This window comes from Myripristis murdjan, chromosome 4, assembly GCF_902150065.1.
Source record: "Myripristis murdjan chromosome 4, fMyrMur1.1, whole genome shotgun sequence".
Taxonomy (NCBI): domain Eukaryota; kingdom Metazoa; phylum Chordata; class Actinopteri; order Holocentriformes; family Holocentridae; genus Myripristis; species Myripristis murdjan.
In genome coordinates, this window is record NC_043983.1 from 14,428,164 (window position 1) to 14,454,182 (window position 26,019).

At 41.2% G+C, this 26,019-nt stretch overlaps 3 protein-coding genes across 3 annotated transcripts; 1 reads left to right on the top strand and 2 right to left on the bottom strand.

The window, feature by feature from the left end:
* Positions 1-750: 750 nt before the first annotated feature.
* org (oogenesis-related gene) lies at positions 751-3,599 on the bottom strand. Its single transcript, XM_030049924.1, has 6 exons — positions 3,458-3,599; positions 3,175-3,246; positions 2,871-3,090; positions 1,480-1,637; positions 984-1,088; positions 751-895 (listed from the first exon to the last, which is right to left on the bottom strand). The coding sequence occupies exons 1-6, from the start codon at positions 3,512-3,514 to the stop codon at positions 869-871; spliced, it is 639 nt and encodes a 212-aa protein (XP_029905784.1). The 5' UTR covers positions 3,515-3,599; the 3' UTR covers positions 751-868.
* A 6,088-nt stretch (positions 3,600-9,687) lies between these two features.
* Positions 9,688-13,778, top strand: LOC115357865 (inactive tyrosine-protein kinase PEAK1). Its single transcript, XM_030049626.1, has 4 exons — positions 9,688-9,992; positions 10,719-10,867; positions 11,482-12,026; positions 12,451-13,778. Exons 1-4 carry the CDS (start codon positions 9,928-9,930, stop codon positions 13,612-13,614), a joined length of 1,923 nt encoding a protein of 640 aa, XP_029905486.1. The 5' UTR covers positions 9,688-9,927; the 3' UTR covers positions 13,615-13,778.
* Positions 13,779-15,279: 1,501 nt separating this feature from the next.
* Positions 15,280-25,296, bottom strand: oaz1a (ornithine decarboxylase antizyme 1a). The gene is given in 6 exon segments (XM_030049627.1): positions 15,280-15,943; positions 17,505-17,590; positions 19,207-19,382; positions 20,680-20,766; positions 20,768-20,834; positions 25,108-25,296. Coding segments are annotated over 6 exon segments (666 nt in total). The 5' UTR covers positions 25,227-25,296; the 3' UTR covers positions 15,280-15,812.
* Positions 25,297-26,019: the final 723 nt, after the last annotated feature.

Here is a 26,019-nt window from a genome sequence, read left to right on the forward strand (position 1 = left end):
TTGGCTTTGGGGGCCAAAAATGTTCATGTAGGTCACGTTTTCCAACCAAAGACGAGACAAGGTGATTATATATTGGCACAACATAATTACAAATGTGACCATTTTGGGCAACTGAAGGAGGTCTGAGTCATTCAGATGACTTGCCAGCTGAAGGCTTTGCATACACTGTCACAGCAACTCTACAGCTGATAAGGTCATGAACCTCCATCATGTGCTTTTACAATAGTCTACCAAGTTCTTGGCACACTCGGGGCAAAGAAAAGCCAGGAGCATTAAATGTGACCGTGTGGTTCAGTGCAGGATACAGCAGACAATGAGGGTAGTAGTAGAGAGAATGATAGATGCAGTGTGGTGAACTGAAAGCAAATAAAACCTTCACCTTATTTGGTCATTTTAACCTTTTCCCCACCCTTGGTGACATACATTCAGTGGCTCGTCAGAGATACATGGCTGTTTCAGGAAGGTTCAAATAGGACTATCAGGCCAATAATTTCAAGATTAAATTTTGATCACTGCTGAAAAGCACTGCTTTTCCCAAACAAGTTGAAAAGTGTCACATGGAAAAACTTTGACATGGTTTACTGGCAACAAGTCTAGGTAATGTTTGTATGAGTATAACCACTGAGGCGTCATGCTACTGACATTTTAAATACAGTTGCCCAAAGCACCTTGCCTCTCAAATGCATGAGTGAGTAGAACACAAAATATGTTACCGCCATCTAGTGGCAGACAGCCCAACACCAGAACAAATGACAGATATAACATTTATTGAATTTCCAAGAACAAAGTTACAAAATTACATTGAAAAAGACAAGGTAAAGACCACACACGCTAAATAACAGATGAAACTGCAGCAAGGCCAGTTACTTCATTTTGTCTGGATGGGCTCAACATCCTGCAAAACAAGATAAACTGAGTGTTCATCTCCACATTACTCAAGACAAAAATCATTTGTCAAGATGTGCCATGATTTAAGAATTTACCGTTTTGACGTCTTCAATCACCACACCCTTCCCCACGACCTCGATGTCGCTCTCCGTGTTGTTGTGCGAGCGGTACTCATCACTATCAGTCTCTACAGTAGTAGGCTGAGAAATCACATAGCAGCATTAGAAAATGTAGAGTGCAATCTATTATACCTGTAATACCACTGCAAACAATTTAAAATTTATGCCTAATTGTATGCTCACTTCTTACTGGACCAACCACTACTGAAAAAAATGCTAGAAGCAAATATGGAGCTTTGATAACTAGTAAAGACTGGCAAAATTAAGGCATACACTTGAGAACTGCCTGGTGGTACATCAAAGTGCCAAAACAGTCCTTAACACACTGAGCAATTCCAGAATATACATTTGAATATTTGGACAGATTATGATTCATGTTAAAGTAATTTGTTATACCAAATTTCAGATCAGCACTTTCTCCTAATATCAGCACTATAACAGCACTGTTTACAACATTGTAAACAGCACAAACCTCGTAGTCTGGGTCCTGATCGGAGCCTTCGTCAGCCAGCTCCTGACTGAGGGCCTCCACCCAGGACGGCTGCTCCTCCCCTTCGTCCTCTTCATCCACCTCATCCTGCTTCCTCTTGCTGCCCTTCCCGCAAGGTTTGGTGGGAGAGATTCGCACTTCTGTAAAAGGGGAGACATCCTCAAACTCTCAGTCCATCAGACCAGTCCAGTCATATTTACATTTGATACCAATACCTCCATAGACAAGTCATGAAGGTCACTGAATACCCGTGGCTCCTGAGAAACTAATTTTATTTTGAATAAAAAAAAAAGAGGGGGGGGGTCTGAGGCACTTGGATAACAAACCTCTGTCAATGTGACAAAGGCTTTAAACTATTTAAAAATGGCTCAGATCCTTATTTTATAGCACGACCCACCCTGGGGAGCAAAAGTTGACTATTTCTAGTACCAGATAACTATTGATCCTGAGGGGAAAATAAGCCATCTTAAGTGGGGGGGGGGGGGGGGGGGGGGGTTAAACACAGCCACTAGTGATCCAAGTTGCATTTCTCTTCCATGTGGAAAAGGTGATACTGTGTTTAGTTATTTCCCATGCAACTACAAAGTTTAAATAGGAGCCAGAATCCAAAGCAAGGGCTTCACTAAGTCCCAATAGTTGACTCTACGCAAAGAAATCCTCTGTAGGAGGAAGCACATGCAATGCTGATAAAAACATTCAGTGTTTGAGGGTTGTAACTGAGGGAAAACCCTTAATATTGCTCTCCACCTACACAAAAATACAGCTGAAATGCTCAGGACAGCCTCGGGAGGGAGGGTTGCTGAATGAAAATCTGCTCAACACAGGAGCTCACCAATTTAAGTGGAAGTGGAGAAGGCAAGTAAGTGAAGTGGGTAGTGTACAACAAGGGTAAACAGAAACGTCAAGATTCATACAAACATTTGAGTATCTAATGTGGATTTTAAAAGTCATAAATCTAAAGTGATGCAGGTCTACTATTGTGCATATGCATGACACTACGCCTAAAAATGCAAAACTACAGGGATTTTGTACCCCAAATTTAAGTTGAACATTCGTCATAAAATCTGGGTCAGCTTTGGAATTTAATTATCAAATACCCTTAGTTAAGGTGGCAAGAATAATTTGTATTTTGAGCCCTGGGACTGCATTACACGTGGGATGTACCCTTCCCGTGCAGCAGTTGAAGTTTTATTTTGGTTAATTGTGCAGAAGCAGCCAAGTGCATAAATCTAAGGGAAGGAACTGCCGGTCGAAAGTAATTTCTGCCAGAGCGGGCTGAAAATCATCCTAGGCCTGACAAAAATGGCAATGGAAAAACGCCCTTGCTGATATAAACATTTTTATAACTTGTCCCAACACTACAGCCATCATACCTGGGGAGAGGGAGCAGCCGATGGTGCTGGAGACCGGGTAGCCCAGGGCTCTCTGCAGGCGGCGGGGCATGACGGACAGCAGCAGGCGGGTCACCCAGTGGAGGCGCTTCCGGCCGGCCAGGCTGTGGCGGGCCGGGGGGGAAACCGCGGTACAAATCTCAACTTTCTCCGTTTTGGGTGAGAAACCCAGCATCAACCAAACCCCGCGGTATGCACGCACCTGTTAGACAAAGTAATAGGCCTATTAGTTTCTACAAATGGGAAAAACCAAGGTAAATGGATTTATGTGGAACAGCGAACATACCACGAGTCTGAATGGCCAGTAGTGAGAGAGACGATACAGTATGGACTCGCTGTCTCTCTTCACAACCTTATTCTACAGGTAAAGAGAGAATGAGACGGTAAAAACACCAAAAGATAACGTGAAGTTTGACAAACTTAGCTAGAAACGCTAAATGAGCCACTTAGCCATGGCGCCCTGTGGCCACACCGGCCTTCAGCTAGAAAAAAGTGCGCGCGCACCGCCCTGATTTGACTTCAGAGTTAAATGTAAACTTAATATTGACCAGAAAACGTAACTTTTGTACCTCGACATTCTCAATGTGTTCCTGCTCGACGTCGTGGCTGCTGTGCTCGGTGGTCATCCTGCTGCTGCGGCTTAAAATGAGGAGAAGCTGATGGAAAATGAAGCGCCTTCGGAGGTAAATTGTAGTCTGACGTTGCCAAGGTGTAGCCAATCAGCGCACACAAACACACCCCGTGCAATCAGGGCTGGCCAATGAGCAAGCCCCACCAATTAGCCGGCTGAAGCTAGCGCCGAGTGGAGGTCACGTGGCTAGTTTGTAGCTAGATAGATAGACAGATAGATAGATAGATAGATAGATAATTTATTCATCCCCGAAGGAAATTCACAGTTTTCAGCAGTATCCACAGAGTACAAGATTAAGTAAATCAAAAATAAAGAATAAGTAAATCAAAAATAAAGAATAAAAGATGACCCTCGAGATCTAAAGATCTAAGTACCCAATGTGCAAAAAACAATGTGCAAAAAACCAATAAAACCAGTGTGCATCGATGTATACAATGTGCATAGATGAGGGCAATGTGCAAATTTACAGTATAAACAGATGATAAATAAATAAATAGCACCCAGATGATAAATAGATGATAAAAAACCCATAAAACCAGTGTGCATTGATGTATAACAATTGTAGGAAAGACAAGTAAATTATTATAGCAGGTGGTACAGGAGCAGAAAGTAAAATTAAAAGGTACTGATAAAGACAGTATAGGCTGATAAACTAGTTCTAAAAGTAACTAGACATAAATAATATAGAACTTTAAAATGATTATAAATTCTGTTTTATATTGATGATAAATAGTGTTGATGTACACCTGTGTTGTATACCTATTTTTTTTATTTAAAATAAATCAATAAATAAATCTAGGGGCCTTGTCATGCATGTGCTATTTCAGTGTGCTTAAAAGGTCATTCATACATAACCACTAGTAAGGTAATGAATGCTGTACCCATTCAGTGAGTATGAAGCATTTTCAAGCCTCCAAAAAGCTTTTTTCCATGTGTCATTTGTAAACATTGTATGCGTAGCTTGTTGTTAATTTCAGCACACATAAAATAGCCATAGCTGCCCACTATACTCCTTAGCATATGAATAGGTTTAAGAGAGAGGCCCTTAATGATGTGTCAGTACTTCTCAAGCCCCCTACTTGGTAAGGGCTTCCGCCATGGACATTCGTCACATTTACGTATCTCTTGATGCATTTGGCAGAGGAGGGGGACACAGCTGAGAGGTATAAAATGTGGCTGTGATCACTCCTCTTGTCAATCTACAGTCAAGCCAGGGGCACGGAGAGAGCGGAAGACTTTCAAAATGGAGAAGAACACAGTTACACGGACTATCAGCTTTGGAGCTATTAGCAGTGGTACCAAAGCGGCACGTTTAGATGATTTCTCTACAGCTCGCAGGCACAGCAGCGCAGGCATTCGTGCACTCCTGTGGGCCACCAGTAGGCCTAGTGCAGCGTCCCTGGGGAGCTGTCTTGGATCTGAATCCCAGACAAGTCGGGACAACATTTTTACTAATGTCCTGACACCCGACAGCATCCCGCAGTTCACTATACCAAATTTATCTGTCCAGACTGGCTTAAGATCATCAGAGAGCAACAGAGAGCCACAGAGAGAGGACGATGATGAAGACGAAGGCCTGGGGAGTCCCAGGGCAGAGCTGGAATCATCTTTATCAACTTCATCAGCCGGCTGCACGCTCTCACCATCAGCATCATCAACATCAGTCTTTTCTCTGTCAGATCGCAAAGCTGGACGGAGCATCTCAGACCCCTTAACGTCAGGCAGGTCCCTCCTTAAAAGAGATGTGTCCTTCCCCGGCCCCTACATGGAGGCCCAGGACTGTCTGGACCCTGCCAGCAGAGCCGCCCTCTCCCTGCCGCACCTCACCAAAGTCACCACCCCGTACGGCTTTGTCACCTTGAGCCAGAGCCCCCAGATGGCCAGCGAGGAAGCTCTCCTCTGCCAAGCTGGCCTGCGACGCCTCAACAAGGACGAGGGGGCTGCATGCTTTTATAGGAAAGCTTCACTGACAAGGACAGCAGATGTCAGCATCATTGGCACCTCCTTGGATCGGTCAGCGGCCAAGCAGAGATTGTCCAAAAATGTGACTAGCTCACAGGCCGGAGGACTACCAAGGGGAGAGATGAACCCTGCCACCACTGCCTCAGTTTCATCCTCTTCTACACCCAAACAAGCCACTGACAGCAGGCGCAAACACCGGTTTTGGGAGGTTATAAGGAAGCACTTAACCTCCCACCATAAAGAATGAATCCATGTGACAGCTCTATAAAAAGAAAGAGAGTGAGAAAATAATACTGATGGCAATTCAGAGGACAAGCATTCCCTACCACAGCTCCACTAAATTTTGATTATATACTCATAAATGTAAAGTGGGGCAGTTTCCTCAAGGATGTCCAAACTTCGACAGTTTTGTCCCGTGTCAGTTTGATGCATTAATGCATTACTCTGTCAAATCAAAAAATAAAATGATATAACAGGATGCTGTAATGTTGGGCTGATATATTTGAATCTTACATGAACATTACTACTCATAACAAGTAAGGGTGTGAATCTTTGGCTGAACAGAGATACAGTTCAATTTACCATTCACTAGTTGGCGATTTGATTTAAAAATGATTTTTCTTTCTTTTTTTTTTTTTTTTTGGAATGATTCAATTTGATTTGAGTTTGTAATCCATGATTTGAGTCAATATGTTGATGCACTGCTTGTATCCAACATTTTATATCTATTAAATCAACATGCAATAATGTAAGACTATCCGTTTTCATATTGTTTTTCTTTGAAAATGTGGAAAAATCAAATGACAGAATTACTTAAATATTAACTGAAAAAAATATTGACAAAAAAAAGTTGCAATTCATAGTATGCTGTCAGGTCATAATAATGTTGGGTCTTTAGTATGAATAATGAATGATTTGGGAGATATGGACAAGATGAATTATCTGGATATTTTTGACGGAGTACCTTGATATCAATATCGCAGCAATACTATTAGGGATGACCGTTGGTGCTTTCACAAAATATTTACACAATGAGATTTTTGATAAACAATCTTGAGTAATGATGACCAAGCAGGTAGAGAAAAGTTCAGAAAACTGCCTCCCTTTGCTGTAATACTGCTTTCAAAACCAGGAAAAGGCAACACTTCTGCCATATCATGATATTACGATATCCAAAATCCCAGATGACATTGATATTGTGATACCTCATCACACGTAGTTCAATCAGCTGAACTTATAAGTGATACAATGAACGAATCATTATACCCCTGTTCTTATTCATCTCCTATTTCCGAGAGCAATTTGTAAGAAAAGTAAACTCTAACCCGGAATAACTTGTCATGGTAAGATCACCAAACCTCAGTCTACTGGGGTTGTGTATTTGGAAAGCCCTGACACTGTGATTTACAGATCCACAATATGATAACCTTAACCACACCAAAATTAGATTCGCCCTTTAAAAGCGAATACCCCCATATGGTTAGGAACAATGTCAACCTTAAGATTATAATGGGCTGAAGAGTGGACACTAATTTCCCTGGCCATGTGTGAAAGGTTAATGAATTCCTTGGCCGTAATCATGATCTGAAATGTCAGCCCCTCTCAGGCTCTCGGTTCTCCTACTCAGTTCACTGCGGATGACATCTGTGCAGACTCATAGTTAGCTGTGCCCATGGTGATTGTGCACAGCTGTAGCCCCCGGACTGTCTGAGAGGCAGAGGCCCTGCAGCTCTCCTCGCTCCTTAGCATATGAAGAGGCTCAGTGGAGAGGCCCTTAGTGACATTCGCCTGCTGCACCCGTAGTGCAGCTTCTCATCTCCCCACACACTGCAATTTAGGTAAATATCATTATGGAGCAGAGCACTCCTCTCTGAGCGGATTGTAAGGAAAATGTGGTGAGTAATCACTGAATGCAAGAATAGATTAGACTACGTGAACTAAAGTTAGGTTTACTGATCATGTGATTTTGTTTGTTTTGTTTGTTTACATGTGATGACATCAGAACAAATAGAATAATTTTACATTATTGATCCGAGACAAGCAGCAATAGACTTTCGAGCCAGTGTACTCAATTTCCAGTTCAGTCACTTAAAGCGGGAAAAGCAAGAAATACACTTTGCAGTTTCATCCGATTTTCTGTGACATAAAAATAACATAAAGATAAAAGAGGAGACTCTTCAGCTCCTCAGCGGCCTGTTTTAAATTTGCTATTATACGGAGGTTTTCTGATCTGGCATTATCACCATCACTATCATGAGGCTGTGACCGTCATGATATAAATATAGCTGAACTGATATTGAATAACAGTGTGAGTGCACCCAGAGGATGTGTGAGTCATTCTGGGATGGGGTACTTCAGGATCACAATCGCAGCCTCAAGAATACACTCCAGGCAGCATGACAGCGTGGCCAATGGCTGCGCTCAGAAATAAGAACATGTCATGAACCTATTTGCATCCGATTGTCCAAAACTGGTCACTGGAGGAAGTTGTGCCCATGTGCAGTAAATGACTAACACATTGGGCCTTTTTTTTTAACATACATTTTATTTATGTGGAATAAACAGCCCTTAAAACATACATGTAGTTTTATACTTCTGAGCAAAATGTATTTTAATTCCATGTGGTACAAAATCCCTACTTCTCATTCCTACAAATAAGTAATTATCTGTTTGTGTCCATTAAAATAATTTGATGAGTTGTTCTACATTTGAGGATAGCCCCTTTTTCAGGCCATTAATAAAGGCAGTATTAGTAATGCAAATGAAGTCCAGAATCAGTATGTTTAACTGTAAATAACAGACCTTCTCCACTGCTCTGCTCTTACATAAATAAAAAGCTCTCTCTATTTTCAGTCCATGAGTCTTATTATTGAAATGTAGTGTAGTGAATGAGGAGACTGTCCTTAACCTGGATGGTCTGACAGGATCACTGTGACCCAGATATCATAACATGGAGATTACTGAATCCATTTTGGAGCAGGTAGAGCTCTGCCTGTCCATCTGTTGGACAAATGATGTTACTACATGTTTGTAGGCCAAACATTCCTGCAGGAAATTGATTTTAAAATACACTAGAAAGCAGAGATATACCTTGCACAAGAACTTAACATCCTGCTGCACTGGGTAGCAGTTTGTATATGACTTTGTTTGAAAGATTTTAATCATTTAATGAAATGTAAACATTAGTCTTAGTTTTAGTTGCTCATGTTTCTAAATGTACCCTGAATCCATTCCTCCAGTGGGATCAAAATCATCCTGATTTTCAGCATCAAAATTATCCCAATCCTTGCCCTGGTGGTTTCAATACCACAACATCAGTATTTAAACTTGATTGAATTTGCATATCCAAATCATGAATCATAAATCTAAATGATCACAAACACCTTTGTGAGTCTTGAAATACACCCTTTTCAGACTGAATCCAATCCACTAATGGTGCTGGAAGCAGAAAAGTTAAAAAACTGAACCCAGGGTTAAAGCCGCTACATCAACAAGCATGCACCCTGCTGCAGTGCCCTTGAGTTAAAATAAATGTCCAGCAGCTGCAGGGATGCTATATTTTAGCTGAACCCGACCTCTGACCTGCTTGTGCAGAGGTAAAAAAGAATGTCTCTGTAGAGGTCAATTAAATGTTTCATTGTTGCTTTATGATTATAAAACAGCTTTCTAACTTCAAAAACAGTTCCCAGCAGCTTCCCTCACAGGCAGCTTTAGGTTGATATTTTTTACATTTTTATAAAGGATAAAAAAAGAAAGAATTTTTGCTGAGCTGTAAAAGTATATTAAAGAAACGCACGGGCATCACTTGCAGGATACATTTAAACTCTCAAACCATATGAATTTGTGCACCGCTGACTCCAGTTCATGCAAGACATGCATATGATCTATGAGATATATTTTTGGATGAAGCACCCCTTAAACATTTCACTTCTTCTGTAAAGTCAGCCACACTAAAAGCTCTTTACAAACCCTCAAAGAGGCATTGCAGGTGTCAAGAGTCTGTATACAGTAGATAAGCTGATTCTGAGGATACATACTGAAAATGTAGAGCAACTGTGAAAGAGAAAGGAAGAAAAAGAGAGCAAACTGGAGGGGCTTAGCTCTAACTGTTTCTTCCCCATTTTGACAAGTTGAGGTTAGCTGAGAGAGAACGTTATACCCACAGAACTGACATTAGTTTTCCGGTACCAACCTCAACTCTGACTGCAAGTGATCAGAGCAACAGATAACGAGGACATACCCACGAAAAACTCACTTTCAAACGTAGGTTGAACTAGACAGATGAGAGAACGATGCATAAAGAAGACATAGAAGGAGAGACAGCGTGAGTCTGTCAGCAGTTTCCTGTAGAGAGAGTTACCTTAAAGCTACAGCTATAGAGAGGCAGTCAGGAACTGAGAGAGAAGTGGAGGAGCCGGTAAAGCGCCGCAGCACCGTAGTGTCCTGATGGAGCCTGGTCCTGGCAGCAGCGCAGACACACAGCCACCAGCCCTGCCTGTCAAACAGCGCAGGTAAGACAAGCATTCAAAATCCCTTCTACCTCTCCTTTTAGTTACTAATGCATTAGTTTATCTGCTTTATTCCTTATTCCTGATTTGCATCAACATCCTGCAATCTACAGGAATATTGTCTGTGCACTATGGCTCCCTGAACCTTGCTCTCCTTACCACTGGTTGCTTGTAACTTTTTTTTTTTTTTATCTTAATCTACAGTTCCTGTCATTGCAAGAGAGTGAAATGTAAAACACAACTTGCATCACAAATATGAAAGCTCTCAGCCAGCCCATGTGCTTTAACAGTGATGTAGATTGGTATTTACCCTTTGCTCAGTTACCTATTTCATGTCAACATCTATTACCTGATAAGGTCAAGCAGGCTGCAGTAAACAAACCTGCATAAACAGAATGGCACAGGAATAGCTGCTGCATGAATTATAGCTGTAATCAGTTTGTCACCAGTTCTGTGTATTTGTAGTGTTGTGAGAACACCTAGTAACTCTAATCTTGGTGTATTTCATTTTACAACTGCAATTGGTCCTAGTGTAATTTACACAGTCCCATTTCAGTTGAATCAAAGCCATTTAAAACAAATGATGTTAATTTCAAAGCTACATAGTAATTTTTTACAAAGGCAAGAAATTACTGAGTCCTAACTCAAACAAACTTAACTGCATGATATGATTTGAATATAAAATTGCACGACTATATAATTAATCAGTGTGTGCATGTTCTTCCACAGGAGTCAGTGGTCCAGAGAATCCAGTTTGGACTCTGACTGTGTCATGCTCAGCCCTGTTGGGTCCCAGCACCAACACTACGCCCACAATGATGTGTTTTCTGAGCCCACCGACTGTCATGCAGCTCAGTGCCCCATACACCAGCGCTACGGTAGGTGTGAGGACTCATGACCTCAAATCAACTGAAGGAAACTAAACCGCACAATGTTTTCCTTCAGACGCACGTGTTCTAGCACAATATGAGCGGTAAATACCCATGTAAGGATAGGAATTCTTTTCCCAAGCATAATGCATGTCAGTGCAGTAGTGTGAAAAGAGAATTGAGAGATCTGATATACTGTAAATCATGCACCATGCTGAACCGCCTACTATTATATGGTGCCTCAGTTCTGAAAATACATCTGACTTTTGAAGTTCATTGCCATGGGAAAAATAACATAACATCTAGTGTTGCTGTCCTTCCGCTCATCCATGCCTCATAGTTCCTCTTTCTCATGAGAACTGAAATGGAGGAAGTAACACCTGAAACCAAGCGTTTACACTCAATGTAATCCACATAATGTCTGAACCAAGAGAAATGACACAAACTATTCAGATTGATACTACATCTGCTCACACTATGTGGTTACCTTGTGGAAGTGTGAATGTAGATGCCCTTTATGCTTCCTTATTCTAAAGAAGCTGTCTCCATTGTCTTGGCTTGTACATTGTTGCTTAATATTCACGGTTAACCTGATCTGAAAAACCTCATACTGTTTCCCCTAGATCATTCCCGCCACCAGGAGAGGTTTTTCTCGGATGGCACTCCACCACCTGTCCCGAAGAAGAGGCTCGTTCGTGCCCTGTCCCTCCCCAGTGCCGATATACCTCCACCCTCTCCTCTGTTCCCTGTGTTCCACAGTCACCATCAAAACTTTGACAACCCCCTGTACATGCTAGCACCCATACCTGACATCCAATCCCATGCAGAGAGAGAGGATCCACTCAAAAAGAGTCCCGTCCCCACACTGTCCCTCTCTCAGCTGTCCTTTGACACCCCTGATGAACACCTCCCGTATCTCTTCAGCAGTTTTGGTGACCAGGGGGTCGTCTCCCAGGGAATTCAGCACTGCCACCTGCTCTTTCTCAGAAGTATGGCAGAGAGCGTGGAGGCTGGCGTTCTGCTGCAGGGAGAGAGTGAGAGGAATGCTGGTTCATATCAACCCAAGGATTTCCTGCTGAGTGAAGGCTTCAAGGCCAAGCAGATTGGAAATGCACTTTACTACAGGCTGCACAGCCCCAAGTTTCCAAAGAGGGTGCTTGGTGTACGGGTAAAGTTACAGTTCCTTTGCTAATATGATCTTCTTTACCTTTATTCTTCAACTGTATAATGTTTTCAAGTACTAGCTATTTGCGGTAACCTTGCACTGGTGGGTTTACATGAAACAAAATGTTATGCACACCACACAAACAAGAAAGCAAAGCAAAGTTTGATATTAATCAGCAGTAGGCAAGTCTCTGCTGCTCAGTCTTTGCTGATCTGGTATCCACCCCGATTTTGACATACCACAGACACTTCCTCTGAAGTTTAGATGTTAGTTTTAGAGTCTAAACTGCCATAAGCTGCTGTTAAGTAATCCTAGTGCAACAGTGAGAGCAGAGAAAACATCAGAGAAAGAATCATGTACTGAATGTTGTGGAGGTACAAAGGTTTCATGAATGTGAAAAGTTTCATGTGTGTTTCCATATATCCAGGTACACAAATGGATAAATGGAGCTCCGCCAGCTCACGCCAGCCACCAGCCATCACATGTCAACGTCCAGGAAGTCATTGTTCATTTCCCAACTGATATCACCCTGAAGAATGATTGCAACATGTTCAAACAAGACCCCATGGCGGCCTCTCCTCCTTCGCCATTAGATTGCACTGCTGCAAAGCTGCCATGTGGAGGCAGCGCTGAGTTTGCCAAAACCCAGCCTGACTGTGAGAACAGCAACGTGCCTACAGTTCTTTCTTTACTTCAGATGGGACACGCAGTGAGCATCGAAAGAGACCTGCCACACATTACTCTAGAAGACTTTATTCAGGACAGCCAGTCACTGCAGAGCGCCGAGGCCTCGCTGTATGAGCGACAGGTGTGTGTTCTGTTCTTACAGATAGTGAAGGGGTTGCAGCACATGTGCAACAGCGGGGCCACTGTTGTTGAGCTCAGGCCTCAGGATATCTTCCTGGTGTGGCCCAGAAAGGAGAGAGGGGAGAAGACAGAGGGGGAAATCATGACTGAGCTGGAGCAGGATGCTTCTGAAAGAGGAGAGATGGAGAGAGGTGTCACAAAAAGTAAAACAGAAATGGAGTGGGAAAAGGTGGGGTGGAAAAAAGAGAGGGTCCAGATGTTGTGGAGAGCGTGGGGCGCCCCTCGTGTTGTGTTAACCAGTCAGCCCACTTATGTTTCTGTACCTCATCCTTCAGCATCCATAAAATCCCAGATTGGGGCCTTACTCAAGCGCTGTCTCCACCCGCAAGACAGCCTGGCTTCTCTCACAGAGGGCTCCGCTGCAGCTCTCGCCAAGTCCCCACACACAAGGGGACTGCTTTATCTCACGTCTTGGTTCCAGAGTGAGACCAGCGGGCTCCAGATGGCAGACATGGTAGCTGTCCTGCAGGCCCTTCTCTGGGGTCCCCACGCACCACTCTTCAACTCAAATTACAAAGACTCCAGCATCACCACCATTATCCACAACTGGCTGTCAATCAAGCGTGCCCTGCTGGTGATGAAGCTGGCAGAGAGAGGGCTGATCCAGGATCGATCTGTTCTTGACTGGGAGGACTGTCTGTGCCTGCAGTACCTGTCATTTACTGACTCTGAAACAGTCCTGAGAGCCGCCAATCGGCTCGGACTCACTGAAAATGAAGGCTGAGTCCCCAGCTGTTTTAATTCTGGCGTGTAAAACTCAATTTCAGTGAGCCCAGTTTAAAATGTCCATGAATGACCAACCTAAACATTACCAGCAATTTTACATGGTAAGCCTTATATCTGCAAAATGTATAAACATTTCTTACATTTCTGCTAATCTTTTCTCAAAGCAAGGGGTTGTACATATATATATATATATATATACATATACATACATGTTGTATTATGTTGTATATTATAGATATTATAGTATCCGTTTTCCTACCTGTTATCCAGCCATTGGTTTCCATTCATTCCACCACAATATGAAAATGAACCTTGAGATGCTTCAAACTGTCTTCACACCTGTATTCCATCACTGTAATAAAGTCGTCCACATTAGTTTTCCTTAAAGCAGCAGCACTGTTGTGTTTAGATGACTTGATATTGGGCGGAAACAGTCCCCCTGCCTGGAAAAAGTCTCTGGGGAAACGTTTGCTTTCCACAGCCAATCATCAGGTCTGTGTTTTATGAATGATGACTGCTTTGTTAGCTGCAGATTCTAAACATCATAAGGTGGGTGTTGCAACCAAAAATTCTAATTTGAAAATCAAGGGATTTTACACCACACACTGTTATGTGCAGTGTGGGTAAATTGTAGTAAATGGTGAAAACAACAAACAATCGGGTTTTGACTAAATTCAGCACAGTGTGGTAGCAGGTACAGTCACTCTCAACCCCCTTTTCTGTCCACAATGAACAGTGAAGATGCTTCCCAGTTTCTTTAAGCGAAACCATCCTCTATGTTGTTCTTTACAGTGTGACTTTAAATTTCAGCTTATTCAAAACACCTCACACCTGTCTGACAGTTTCTGCCAAAAAATTATTTTCTTTGCTTCCCAGAAAGTTTTTAGATGACTTTGTTTATCAGTAAGTGCACCTAAACTTTAACATGTGTATCTACGGCATGTATAGTGTGTTCATTGAGGTGGTATCCCATCCCAAACACATCCCGTCACGGGACAGTTCCTCCCCTCTGTTCAGATACATTTTATTGTTGCAGCAGGGTGGGATTGCTCTGCCTTTTTTCCCCGATATCACCAGTGGGGTAAATTTAAGGGACCATGCGTGCCCCTTTACAACATTTTACCTACATTTTATACTTGTGAATGATCCCTCCTCAATATTTTCTTTCAACAGGTCATACACGGCATTAAGCGAGGTGCTTTCAAAACACGTCTCCATTCTGACTTCAAACTGTCCGATTAGCAAATGGACACAGCTAAATAAATGGGGATTTTACGTACTGATCTTTTTATAAAGTAAAATAATCTAACAGTGTCTATCATTTCACCTTTCTCACCAATACAAGTAGCAATATTCAGCTTGTGCTACAATAGTTTGGTTTGTTTTTCCTTTGCCTTCTTGCCCTAATTATCTAGATATAAGACAATGGCTCCAGTAAACCTACAAACATGCAAATTAGCTCAAGATAATGACCAAAATTTGCTTCAAAAAGATAAGAGACCCAATTTGAATGTCCTATTATTCTTGTCTTGTTTGTCCTCACTGATTTAAATGTATACAATGGTGTCTACAAACAGCATTTATAGGACCCTGAAGAATTAAATCATGTATATCAACGATTACAGACTTTTTGTGGTTTTACAAGACAACAAATGCAACTCTCTAAGGTGAGCAGTTTTATTTAGTACAGTTACAACATGCAGATTTCTGTCGAGTGAATCAAAGCAACAAATTAGAATCCATGCACACATAAAAAAAAAAAAAAAAAAAAAAAAATCAATATGAACAGGTGAATCAACTGAAAATGACCATGGCAACATATCTAATTACATGAATAAGATGATTTAAATTTTATACCATAAATATTACATTGTAGAGATGATCATTGGGGTGTACAGGGAGGGTGAACAGGAAGTCAGCACAACACATCATGGAAAGTAATACAGCGGTGAGGATGCATTACCCAGATTTTATGTGGGTGCCTGCTTTACATTCCTGGCATATAACATCTTACACTAGTGCAAATATCATTGCAACACAGCACATAGTAGGTAAAATTAACAAACAAAAAAGCTCTTTCACAGGAAACCTCAACCATACTGAGCCTGAATAATATTGATTTCCAAAAATCAAAAAGATAGGTGGGTATGGGTTGAAAGAACAACAAACAACATATCTGTAATTGCTCAGCGTAATTTAATCATCATCAGAGGAGTCTCGTTCGATGCTGTAAGCCATGAAGAAAGCGTCAGGGCGGGTAGGGACAAGAGGATGACCCGGTCTCACAATCTCAAAGCCCAGGAAACTGAATGTACGAAGTAGGGATGCTGAGGAGAGACATTAAAAGGACAAATCTAAGTCTAGGTGTAAGACAATTTAATGTCTTCACAGCTTTTAAAATGAAGGTTTAATTCCAAAATATGATCCACAGGCACAACTATCTGTTTCCATAAAAATAAAAACACAAAAGAAAAGAAAAATGAGTGCCAGCTATGAGTGTCTTGGCCCATTTTCCTCTCAGTTAAACACAGACTACATCTCTTCAATATATTATATATTCAGATTAATATTCACTTTATTTTTGAGATATTCAAATATTCAGTTTATGACTCAGGACAAACCAAAACATTGAATTTAAAGCTGAAAAATGGATGTATTAACCAGTATGTTCTGCCATGTGAACAGGATATCCTGTTTACAGTTCTGTTTTCACAGCCATGTGTTTTTTTTTTTGTTTTGTTTTTGTTTTTTTTAAAAAAAAGCTCTAATAACCGACACAGCAGAAAATTTATTTTCTTGTCATCTAAAGATGACAAACTTGAGTTTTTAGCCACTAACAATGGCCCTGTGCAACGGAAAAAAAATAAAAAACGTGTTATAATGCGGCTTTCAAGCATGTTAACGAGGACATGTGAGCATCCAAAGCAAAGGTTGACAAAGCGTTTTGTGTTGATGCGGTTGCAGCACTCTCTTAAGAGGTCTGCACTCTAACTCGTCTATTTTATTTTATTTTATTTATCCTTTATTTTACCAGGAAGGTCCCATTGAGACACAATGTCTCTTCTTCCAGGGAGTCCTGGTCTAGCTATGTTACTACTGTGTTATCATTCGACACTGAGCGGGATCATCTAGTAGATGATGCGGCAGTGGGTGAAGTAGGTATGTTTACCTGAACCATCTGTACTTAGGCAAATGAAGGCCTAAACTGCTGCACTAACATTTGGATGGAAACACTGTAATGCTGTAAACATTACAAAATGAGACTGTACTGTTCTCTGAGTGAAATTATTAACATGACCAAATCCATGTTTATATGGAAAACATCTTTAAGCAAAACAAAAAAACTCATATGTTATGGTTATGTTTATGGACTTTGTTTTGTTTGGGGACTTTCTGTTAGAACATTGTTTTTATTTTCTGTTTCCCTGCGGTTCCTTGTGTTTTTGGTGTGACTGTTTTTCAACTCTGCAGTCCTGCTCATTTCCAGCATTTGGGTCAACCTGTTCAGCCGCATGTGACATCATACATGCATCATAAATTTGTCATATATTGATCCCTGGTGTTCTTAATAATTGCTTTGTAAAACTGTGTTTGGATTTGTTGATGAAGAGCAGAAAACAGCTTACAGCTCTAAAGTTGTGTTAAAATATTTCCATGACAGCCTAAGATATAAAACTGCTCAATACAGTAAAGTTTATTTAGTCTCACATTTTTGTCAAAGAATATACAGTTTTCAATAGCAAATAAATAAGCTTATCTTTGCCATTCAATCTGACAGACATCTAACTGTACAGGCTATAGAATGAGCTGGTACAAACTGCAGTGTAATGTCAGAGCTTCTATTCAAAGCAGGAATGAATGGCCTGAGAAACCCAGACAAAGTCTCACCTCTATCATCACGGCTCTTGTGAAAGCAGATGAACACATGATCAACTTGCAGCTGCTCTTCTGCAAACTCCAGCAGGAGAGCAAAACTGGGGAGAAACAGTGGGCAAGGTGTCAGTGATTTTTAAGAGGAAAGTTAAATTATAATTAGTGATGTAACTGTAAGTTCACGTCCATGAACACGCCACACAGTAAGAAGCACCTAAAGCACCTTATGGCGCAGGGCTTGCCAGATGTTGACTTAGGTGAGCTGCCTGGGCACTTAGTGTCCAAATTAGGCCAGCGCCTGGACCGGCTGTCACCAGGGGACGGGTTTTCAGAACTTCTCCTCCAGGATAAAAGCTATCCATTATTTTTCAAAACTGATTACTAAGTTTCTGATCCCGAAGATCAGGATTTGTTTTTTGTAATCCAATCCATCCTTTAATCAGGATTAAATGTTGTCTTTCGGTTCTTAAAAAATTAAAGGCAAGAATCTGTATGAATTTAATACTAAAAATCAGGATAATTTTTTATCCCATCCCGAGGGCTAGATTCAGAGTGGACTGACAAAATGGTTTCACAAACCTTTACAGAATCAACTTCAAACACTGAAGAACACACGTGCAATTTGATCTCTGATCACTCCAACAGACTTAAGACACTCAAATTTAAAATAATTAGACTGCATTGCACTGCATTACATGTTGCTTTTAAAAAAAATTAACATTTACCACATCACCTGAGAAGAAGGCACTGCCACCACTGTCACTCAGCCTGATGGCACAGCTGGACGAACAGTGAGACGTGTTCAGTAAAAATAAATGCACCCATTGTTACAATGTCCAAATATGAACTGTACTTGTAAGTTTGCAGATGAAGAGAAAGTAGATCGTTAATTTCTCTTTCATTACAAAATCAGTTTTTATTAGTCTTGCAGATGGACACATACAGGGGCATTAAAAGCACTTAAAAGCCAGATTTGGAAATCCAGATCCTGTGGTATCTGGGTCAGCATTATCCAACCTGACATGTTTTGAAAAACTGGGAGAAAAAAAAAAAAACGAGATCATTTTGATCCTGGATTGGAAAAAGTGGCATCTGGTTATCCGGACTATTCTGAACCAGATTAGAAGTCTTGGAAAACTGGCCCCAGGTGATAAGCTTGTTGTAATTGCCTCTGTGCTCTGACTTTAGCCTATTCTGCTCTCTGCTGTTTTTGTGACCTCAAACTTAACCAGGCATTAGGAGGTAAAAGGGTTGGTTCTTTGTGGAGCCAGCATTCACCCATTTCATTTTTAAAAGATGCTGCCTGTTACTGCAAACACATATCCCAGGCACGCAACTCAAAGCAGAACACCTGCCTACAGGCTAGCATATCAGCTAGCTCACAACGCCTCATCAGGTCTCATAAATGCAGAGGCAATACAAATGAATGGACATGCAGTGTTTCCTCTGTATTCGTTTAGCAGCACCACAGCAAGGAAATTACCACCACTAAAATACAAAATGTGAAATTAAAATAAACATTGTGATAGCATCTTGCTACTATCTAAAACTAGAAAGTGTGTATCTGTACTCCTGCCCCTTCCCATTACATGACACCAATCAAACCGGTGTCACCACCAAAATAAACACACTTAAAAGGTTTTCATCAAGAATATTTCTCTTTACCAAACTGACTAAAGAAAAGCTGTTGCATGCCAAACCGACTGCGCCTACCAACCTGTCTTTGCTGCCCTCAGGCAAAGCTCCAGGGGGGATTTCAACATAAAGGTTCCCCCCTTTCAGCGCCGCCCTCCAGACACAGTGCTTCCCTTCAGAGCGGCGGGGCTCGAAGAGCAGGAAGCGCACTCTGCCGGTGGCAGGGGGAGGCTCCTCAAGAACCAGCAACTGAGCATCCTGGAGGACGAAACAGGAGGAGAAACAGTTAGAAAAAACTGATATAGGAAAGTGAGAAGAATCACTCAATAGATAAATAAGATGACAAGGTTTTAACTGTAATTACAGAATTCAGGACTAAATACAACAAAGAATTTTAAATCAATCGGTGAGTTTAACATGATGGTACTCAGTTTAGTTGAAGTTGACTGGATAGAAAATAAGCATCACAACAGCTAAACAACAGAGCAGCCAAGGAATCGGTTGTGACCCAGCTGTAACCCATATTAAACAGCTGGAGAACAACCGTATCTGAAGCAGCAGTGATACAACACAGGCTTCCAAATACCTGAGCGTGTGAAGTAGTTTAAGATAAAGAGATAAAAAATCGAGTGTGTCATGTCTGGCACCATGGCGATAATAACTCAGCACAGTAGTGTGTGCATGTGTGTGGGTGTGTGCTGGTGAGGATGAGCCTTACAGTTTCATTTAGACATAACAAAGCACAATCTACTTTGATATGGAGGAGTACATTTATTGAAATGATGACAACAGTTGCTTGACTGAGGATTTGTTTTAGAAAGGGGTCACAGCTGAATCAATGTGGGCTTTATCACAAAAGCTGATATGACTGGCAGTTTTTTAAGTGCTTAAAAAATAATAATTCATTCGCTCAACAAACTTTCATATCATACATCCTCACTCAAAGAACAACCTCCCCCCTTACATCTATGCTCCTCTGCCAAATGTGTCCTTTGTTATGTCAAGAATGTTGACTCATTTAGAGAAAATATACCAAAATACACAGAAAGTGCACATGTATGCCCACTTTCAGTTTAATAATAAAGCTAGAACATGCAAAAGTTTTCAAGACTCAGTAAAATATGAAAAGACTTTCTGAGTCTTGCAACCCAGAGGCGCAGCAGACTTGTCTTGGCTAGCCCCTCTTCACCTGCAGCAGGGGCACAATGTAATGCAAAATTAACAAGCGACCATATGAATGTACATCTTGCTCACTCACATATAATTTAATTGATTAATGCAGCCAGCATCAAAAGAATAACAGTATAAGGGTAGTATAAGGGGAATGTTTACCCCATGTAATCATATTACACCATAATGCACAGCACTGTAATGCACTGAGACTGCTCTGAGGCAAGTTGTTTTGTTGGTTGCTTAAAATGTATGTTAAGTGCATTGAGATGTGAATTCCATATTGAGATGCACATCAAACCAGTATCAAAAGCAAGGATGCAGATCCTTTGTAAAGATTGAAGATGTTGAAAAAGTAGTGAAAATAAGAAGTGGTTGCACTCACAGAGTAGAATAGCTTAGCTGAAAGATTGCGATCCCACTGGTCATTCCCTCGCCCACCTGGGATCTTCAGGGGTGGGAGAGGGGCATCAGGAGCACCACAGAGGCCCCGGACACGGGTTACTGCAACAGCGGGAGCACCTCCTGGGACTGGAGATGCTGGAGAGACAAACACACACACACATGGATGGAGTCCTTATCATTGGGGGATTCACTGGATGCAGCAACATTAACCACGAACCAAACGTACCATATAACAGTACTGTGACAGATGTTGATTCATTCATGTCACAAATTGTAGTAAAACATTGTCTAAAGCTAAGTGAACTTTGAAGGTCAATCAGCAATGACTATGACACCATATTGAACAGAAAGTTTGCATGACAAACTGGTTAATGATAACAAAGAGCACTTGGCTTAGGCATAATGAGTAACAGACAGGCTCTTATGTTGAGTTATTTTACATTAGTGCAGAATACTAGCCAATACTGGCTTGTAATCTATGGCCCTGTTTCCACCTTGAATTAAAATGTGTCCTGGATGATCCGATCACAAGTAGACAGCCATAAGTACAGCTGTAAATCCACCCAATTGACTTCAATGAGTCTTGAGATCTGATCACTCGGGCCACATTAGGACACTTTTATCCATATCGCATTTGAAGTGTAAACAGATGTGTCTCAGTCCGCACTGAGGGACCATCTAGTCAATTGAAGTCACATCTTAACCACAACTCCAGATCAACATCAGGTGCTTTAATCCTGACACCAGCCCCACCCATCAGTTTTCCAGTAGAGAAAATATCCTGCTTGAGTAAAACGCAATAAATATAAAAGTGAATAAGAACACAGGCTATCTACCTGGTGGCCAGCCACAACTGTGGAAGTGCCCCCACCTGCTTGCACATTCAAACGTTTAAGGTCAACTTCAGGTTCAAGTTGATTTATCCATCACGGGCGAGAACCCAACCCTCTCAAACCCACTGGAATAATTAATCCTGACATGATCAGGTCGAGTCTGACAAGCTTCTGGTTGAGACCTACAAACTCTAAATTTATTTTCCCACGTTAACAAGTTTTAAGAATGAGTTTCAATTTTTGCTGTGTATTTTGAGCACAAACTGAAACAGAGGGAAAACAAACTGGAGCCTGACACGCCTAATTCACTTAGTTGGGCCTATTTTTCCTCACCAGATTATTTCTATTTAGTGCGACATGCATTTCCTGTGCGCATGCCACTGTAATAATGTGAATCTATTTACCCACAATAGACTAATTCAAACAAGCAAAATGTCAGGTCAGGGGTCTGAAGGCGCTCAGACATTGTCATTGTCACCATGTTCATTTACACAGCACTTTTTAAAAACGTGGGAAATAAAATAATTTCTGTTGGGATAGTGGATTACTTTTGAATTTCTTTCGGAGAGCTTTAAATATTGTATAATTTGGTAGAGGAAATGACAGTAATAACTTGTAGGCCTAGATGTCAAATATGTCATAAGTAATTGATGGTACATTAAAATGAAGCTGGCGATTTGGTGAGCAAGTATGTCTTCTCTGTTAATGCCGGTTGCCTCAACAAAAAAACCCTACACATTTGGTGTTTGCAAACAGAAATTATATATTTTTATTTGCAAATAGAGCAGGGAAGTGAGATCTGACCACAAGTTGTCACTCAAGAGGCTTGCGGAGACACACTATAATGCCAGGAGTAAATGGGCATACTTAGAGCTGTCCACTTGTGACTGGATCATCAAGACGCATGTTAATACCAGACGGAAACAGGGCCATCGATGACTCATCAATAACGAACACAACTGTTGCAATCCAGCTGGACCAGTTTCAGTCACACTAACATGGACCCCTGGTGACGAATTTTGTGTTCACTTCACCTATTCAACACTATGATTAAGCCAGAGGAATGTGTATGACGCTACAATCCTTGTCACTTTGCCTGATGGAAAAGAACAACATTTCATCCTCAAAGAATAACTTTTAACTTAGTCAAACATTAATTTGTGAGACTTCATTTCTTCTAGCATCACTTCAAGCTCGGTGTGTCACATGATTCCTAGGGGACGGCTCTCAGAGAAACAGGTTAATTCTGTTTGTCTAGCCATTACCCTACTTTAGTCCTGCACTACTGCATCTGCCCACTTTACACTAGCTAACAACAGCACCAGCTCACACACAACCCACTGAGTCAGACCAGCCATTTTGATTCACAGGCAAGTCAGTGTGTTCTATAGAATTTGCCTAGCTTGTGCATGTGTGTGTGTGTGTGTGTGTAAGTGGAGAGAGTAGGCCTATTCTCAGAGCTCCTGTCGAAAACAAACCCATTAGCAGCAGCTCTGCCACCACACTGACTCAAGCACTCACAGATACTGGCTTACGCAAACGCCACTGCTGTGCTATATGTGGAGCAGACATGTGAAAACCAAATGAGGGCCATTGTCACCTACATAGCTCAACTCAACCAAGCCCATATGTGATATCCAAACTATTTCCTGATCATGCAAAGGTATAGGTGCTGTTAAAGAGGGCAAATTTACCACAACAGCGATGGGAACACCGTGTTCTTCTGGGATCCCACTGCCAGATTATGTAAAATAACAGCTAACTATTATTCTTACATAAAGCCCTGCGTGCAACCTCTCATTCCATCTGTACCACAGTAAAAAACAGATGGACACTAAAAGGCTGTCAGTAAACTTCCCCAAACAGTTGACCACATACTTCGAAATCCTACAGGCAGCAGTGCACGTTCGTGAGTGGGGTTATCTTGGTTAAGACAGCTGCTCTGGTCACATGGGAGATGGGACTCATGCTTCTGCTTACATAAGAGCAGCTTTTCCATGTGAATGAATATAATGGAAAGATGCGAGAAAACGGTGCTGATGTCGGTGAGAATATCCTAACATAAATGCGAGTGATGTAACTGTAACACGCTACTCTGACTTCAAAGATGTTGACAGCAACAGTAACTGTAGAGGAATCAGCTCAGTGATGCAAATACTGGTGATAAAGAGTGATTTGGATAAAGGAAAAGAATAATCCTTTAGCCTATTTTGAACAAATGCTACGCATGGGCTGAAATCTGTCAAATGTACCTTTAACAGTATCTACACACTGCTGCTGCTGCTAGTACCAATATCACTGACTGAAAAAGAGGAAAGAGCAAAGGCATATCTATTAGACTGACAGGATGGTAAAACAGGAACAAACAACTCTCGGCATGCAGCATGTTACCACACTCAAAATCCCCCCCCCCCATATGATACGAAAACTCTTTGCAGAGTGCAGTGTCTTGTCAAGACCTGAACGATGTTGAGCAATGAAGCCACATCTGGCCAGTAATGCACGATGTTGTTGAATCATGACCTACATTCAAATCCCACTGTCCTCTAATTTCTAAAAAAGCAGTACACAGTCAGCGGGATCTGACCCACCAAGCAAGCCACCTCGTCACATTTTAACCAATTGCAGCCCACTAGCTTGCAAATGATCCCACAATGGTTAATGTTATACTAAGGCAAATCAATACACATATGTAAAGATCATTTAAATGCTGAGTGACCGGGGTGGTTGATTACTTCATTATTACACCATGCAGTGTCAGCTATGGTACAGGGTGACTTATCAACTGAGCCTGGGAGACAAATGGAAAAAAACAAGCCAGCCACAAATCATCAGTTGAGGCATCAACACTACGCTGATTAGCAATAAGCTTCTTGGATATTTTGACAAATAAAAGTATCTACAAAAAAAAAAAAAAAAAATGCAATCCATAATGTCGGAGATGTCTACTTCGAGAGTACATCTGAATTAGAAGATGATGTAAAAAGCCCCAGTGTTTTGAAAACCATCCGCTATGATGGCTAGCTATTCATTGACGTTACGTTTCCACTGACACCAACACATTCAGTAAACAGTTTGGAGAAAAGAATCCATTTAGGTAAATTATTTAGCCAGTGTTTAGCTTTCCGCCGAGTTTATACAAAGTAGCTTGACCGTCGTAATCATAAGAAGCTTTGTTGTCAATATTAATGTTACACTAGCCACTTCTAGCTAGCAGATTAGCTAGTTGGCACATTCATGTTGCGTTCAATCTGCTACAAGCTAACGTTAGCCAGATGGCCAAATTGACTATAAGAAACTGTGTATTTACTGGATGACAGCATACAGCGACAACTGCTGTTTGATCAAGGTTACGAGCATGTAATTTAAGATAATGTCAATTCATATCATTTGTACAACCCTGTCGTCAAAACATTATACAACACGGCCCGGTTATGTGTTGGTAACTTCATTGTGCAATACAAAAACTGTGTACCAGTTCAGGAAATAGCCCGTATCTTTTCTATAGGCCGCGGTTTTGAAATGTAGCTAGCTAGCACAGCCAACCGCAGTTAGCGACAACTACAACAACATACCTTTCACTTTCAGGTTTATTACTGGTTTGTTCAATAACTGGCATGTCGATTAAGTTTCTCTCTTTTTCTCTAACAAAACAATGGCTATTCAATATCTTCTGTAGGTTGGATTTAACCATCCGGCCAACGTCGGCGCCCACAGCTCGCTTTTGCCTCTCCTCGCCAAATGATGAGCTACCAGGATGGGCAGCGCTATTTCACAGGGGGGCGTGGCCTGTTGACGCTGACGTATAACGTGACGCACTTCATTAATCCGTCCAATAGATTAATTTTACAAGTCCATAAAATACACAATCTATTCAAACCAGTCAGATCCCAGCGCCAATGAAATTTTATAGGATTGAATGTCAGTGTTTCAGTATTTGATATATGAATATTTAATACAAATTATGTGCTCTACAGATGGCTTAGTTTTAGTGACAGACTGTTTCAGGGATGCAATGACAAATACTGTTAAATATTGTACTGTTAAATATTAAATTATTGTTGAAAACATCAAGTACATGGTTGATCATTCATTTTTTTTTTTTTTTTTTGCAAAAGATAGTACAATTAGTGCTACATATGTCTTTCCCATGCAGTAGAGGATGACTGAGAGGACACAGTGTAACATAGATTCTTCAAACTCGAAAGAAAAAAAAGAAAAAAAAAAACTACAACCACTACTACTATTGCTCCTCTCTTTTATGCTTCTCTCTGCTTCACTTCTGTTTTGCTGGCTGACTATTCGCTGTTTCTGATGCAGAGCATTTCCACACTGTTTGTACTTTACAATATGGCACAATATAATACTTAAGACAAAAATACTTAAAGGCAGTTTCTCTTTTGAGGGAGTGATTAGAGGCTAGAGGTCAGAGAAATGGGCTTGTGACAGGAGGCTAGCCTGCATAGATCCCCTGACTGCCTGGGAAA

Bases quoted from the DNA above. Each gene is read 5' to 3' on its own strand.
- LOC115357865 (XM_030049626.1), top strand. From the start codon at position 9,928: ATGGAGCCTGGTCCTGGCAGCAGCGCAGACACACAGCCACCAGCCCTG. The intron at 9,993-10,718 runs GTAAGACAAGCA...GTTCTTCCACAG, and splicing joins CTGCCTGTCAAACAGCGCAG to GAGTCAGTGGTCCAGAGAAT. The intron at 10,868-11,481 runs GTAGGTGTGAGG...TGTTTCCCCTAG, and splicing joins CCCCATACACCAGCGCTACG to ATCATTCCCGCCACCAGGAG.
- org (XM_030049924.1), bottom strand. From the start codon at position 3,514: ATGACCACCGAGCACAGCAGCCACGACGTCGAGCAGGAACACATTGAG. The intron at 3,091-3,174 runs GTATGTTCGCTG...TTTGTCTAACAG, and splicing joins ACTGGCCATTCAGACTCGTG to GTGCGTGCATACCGCGGGGT. The intron at 1,089-1,479 runs GTTTGTGCTGTT...GTGATTTCTCAG, and splicing joins ATCAGGACCCAGACTACGAG to CCTACTACTGTAGAGACTGA.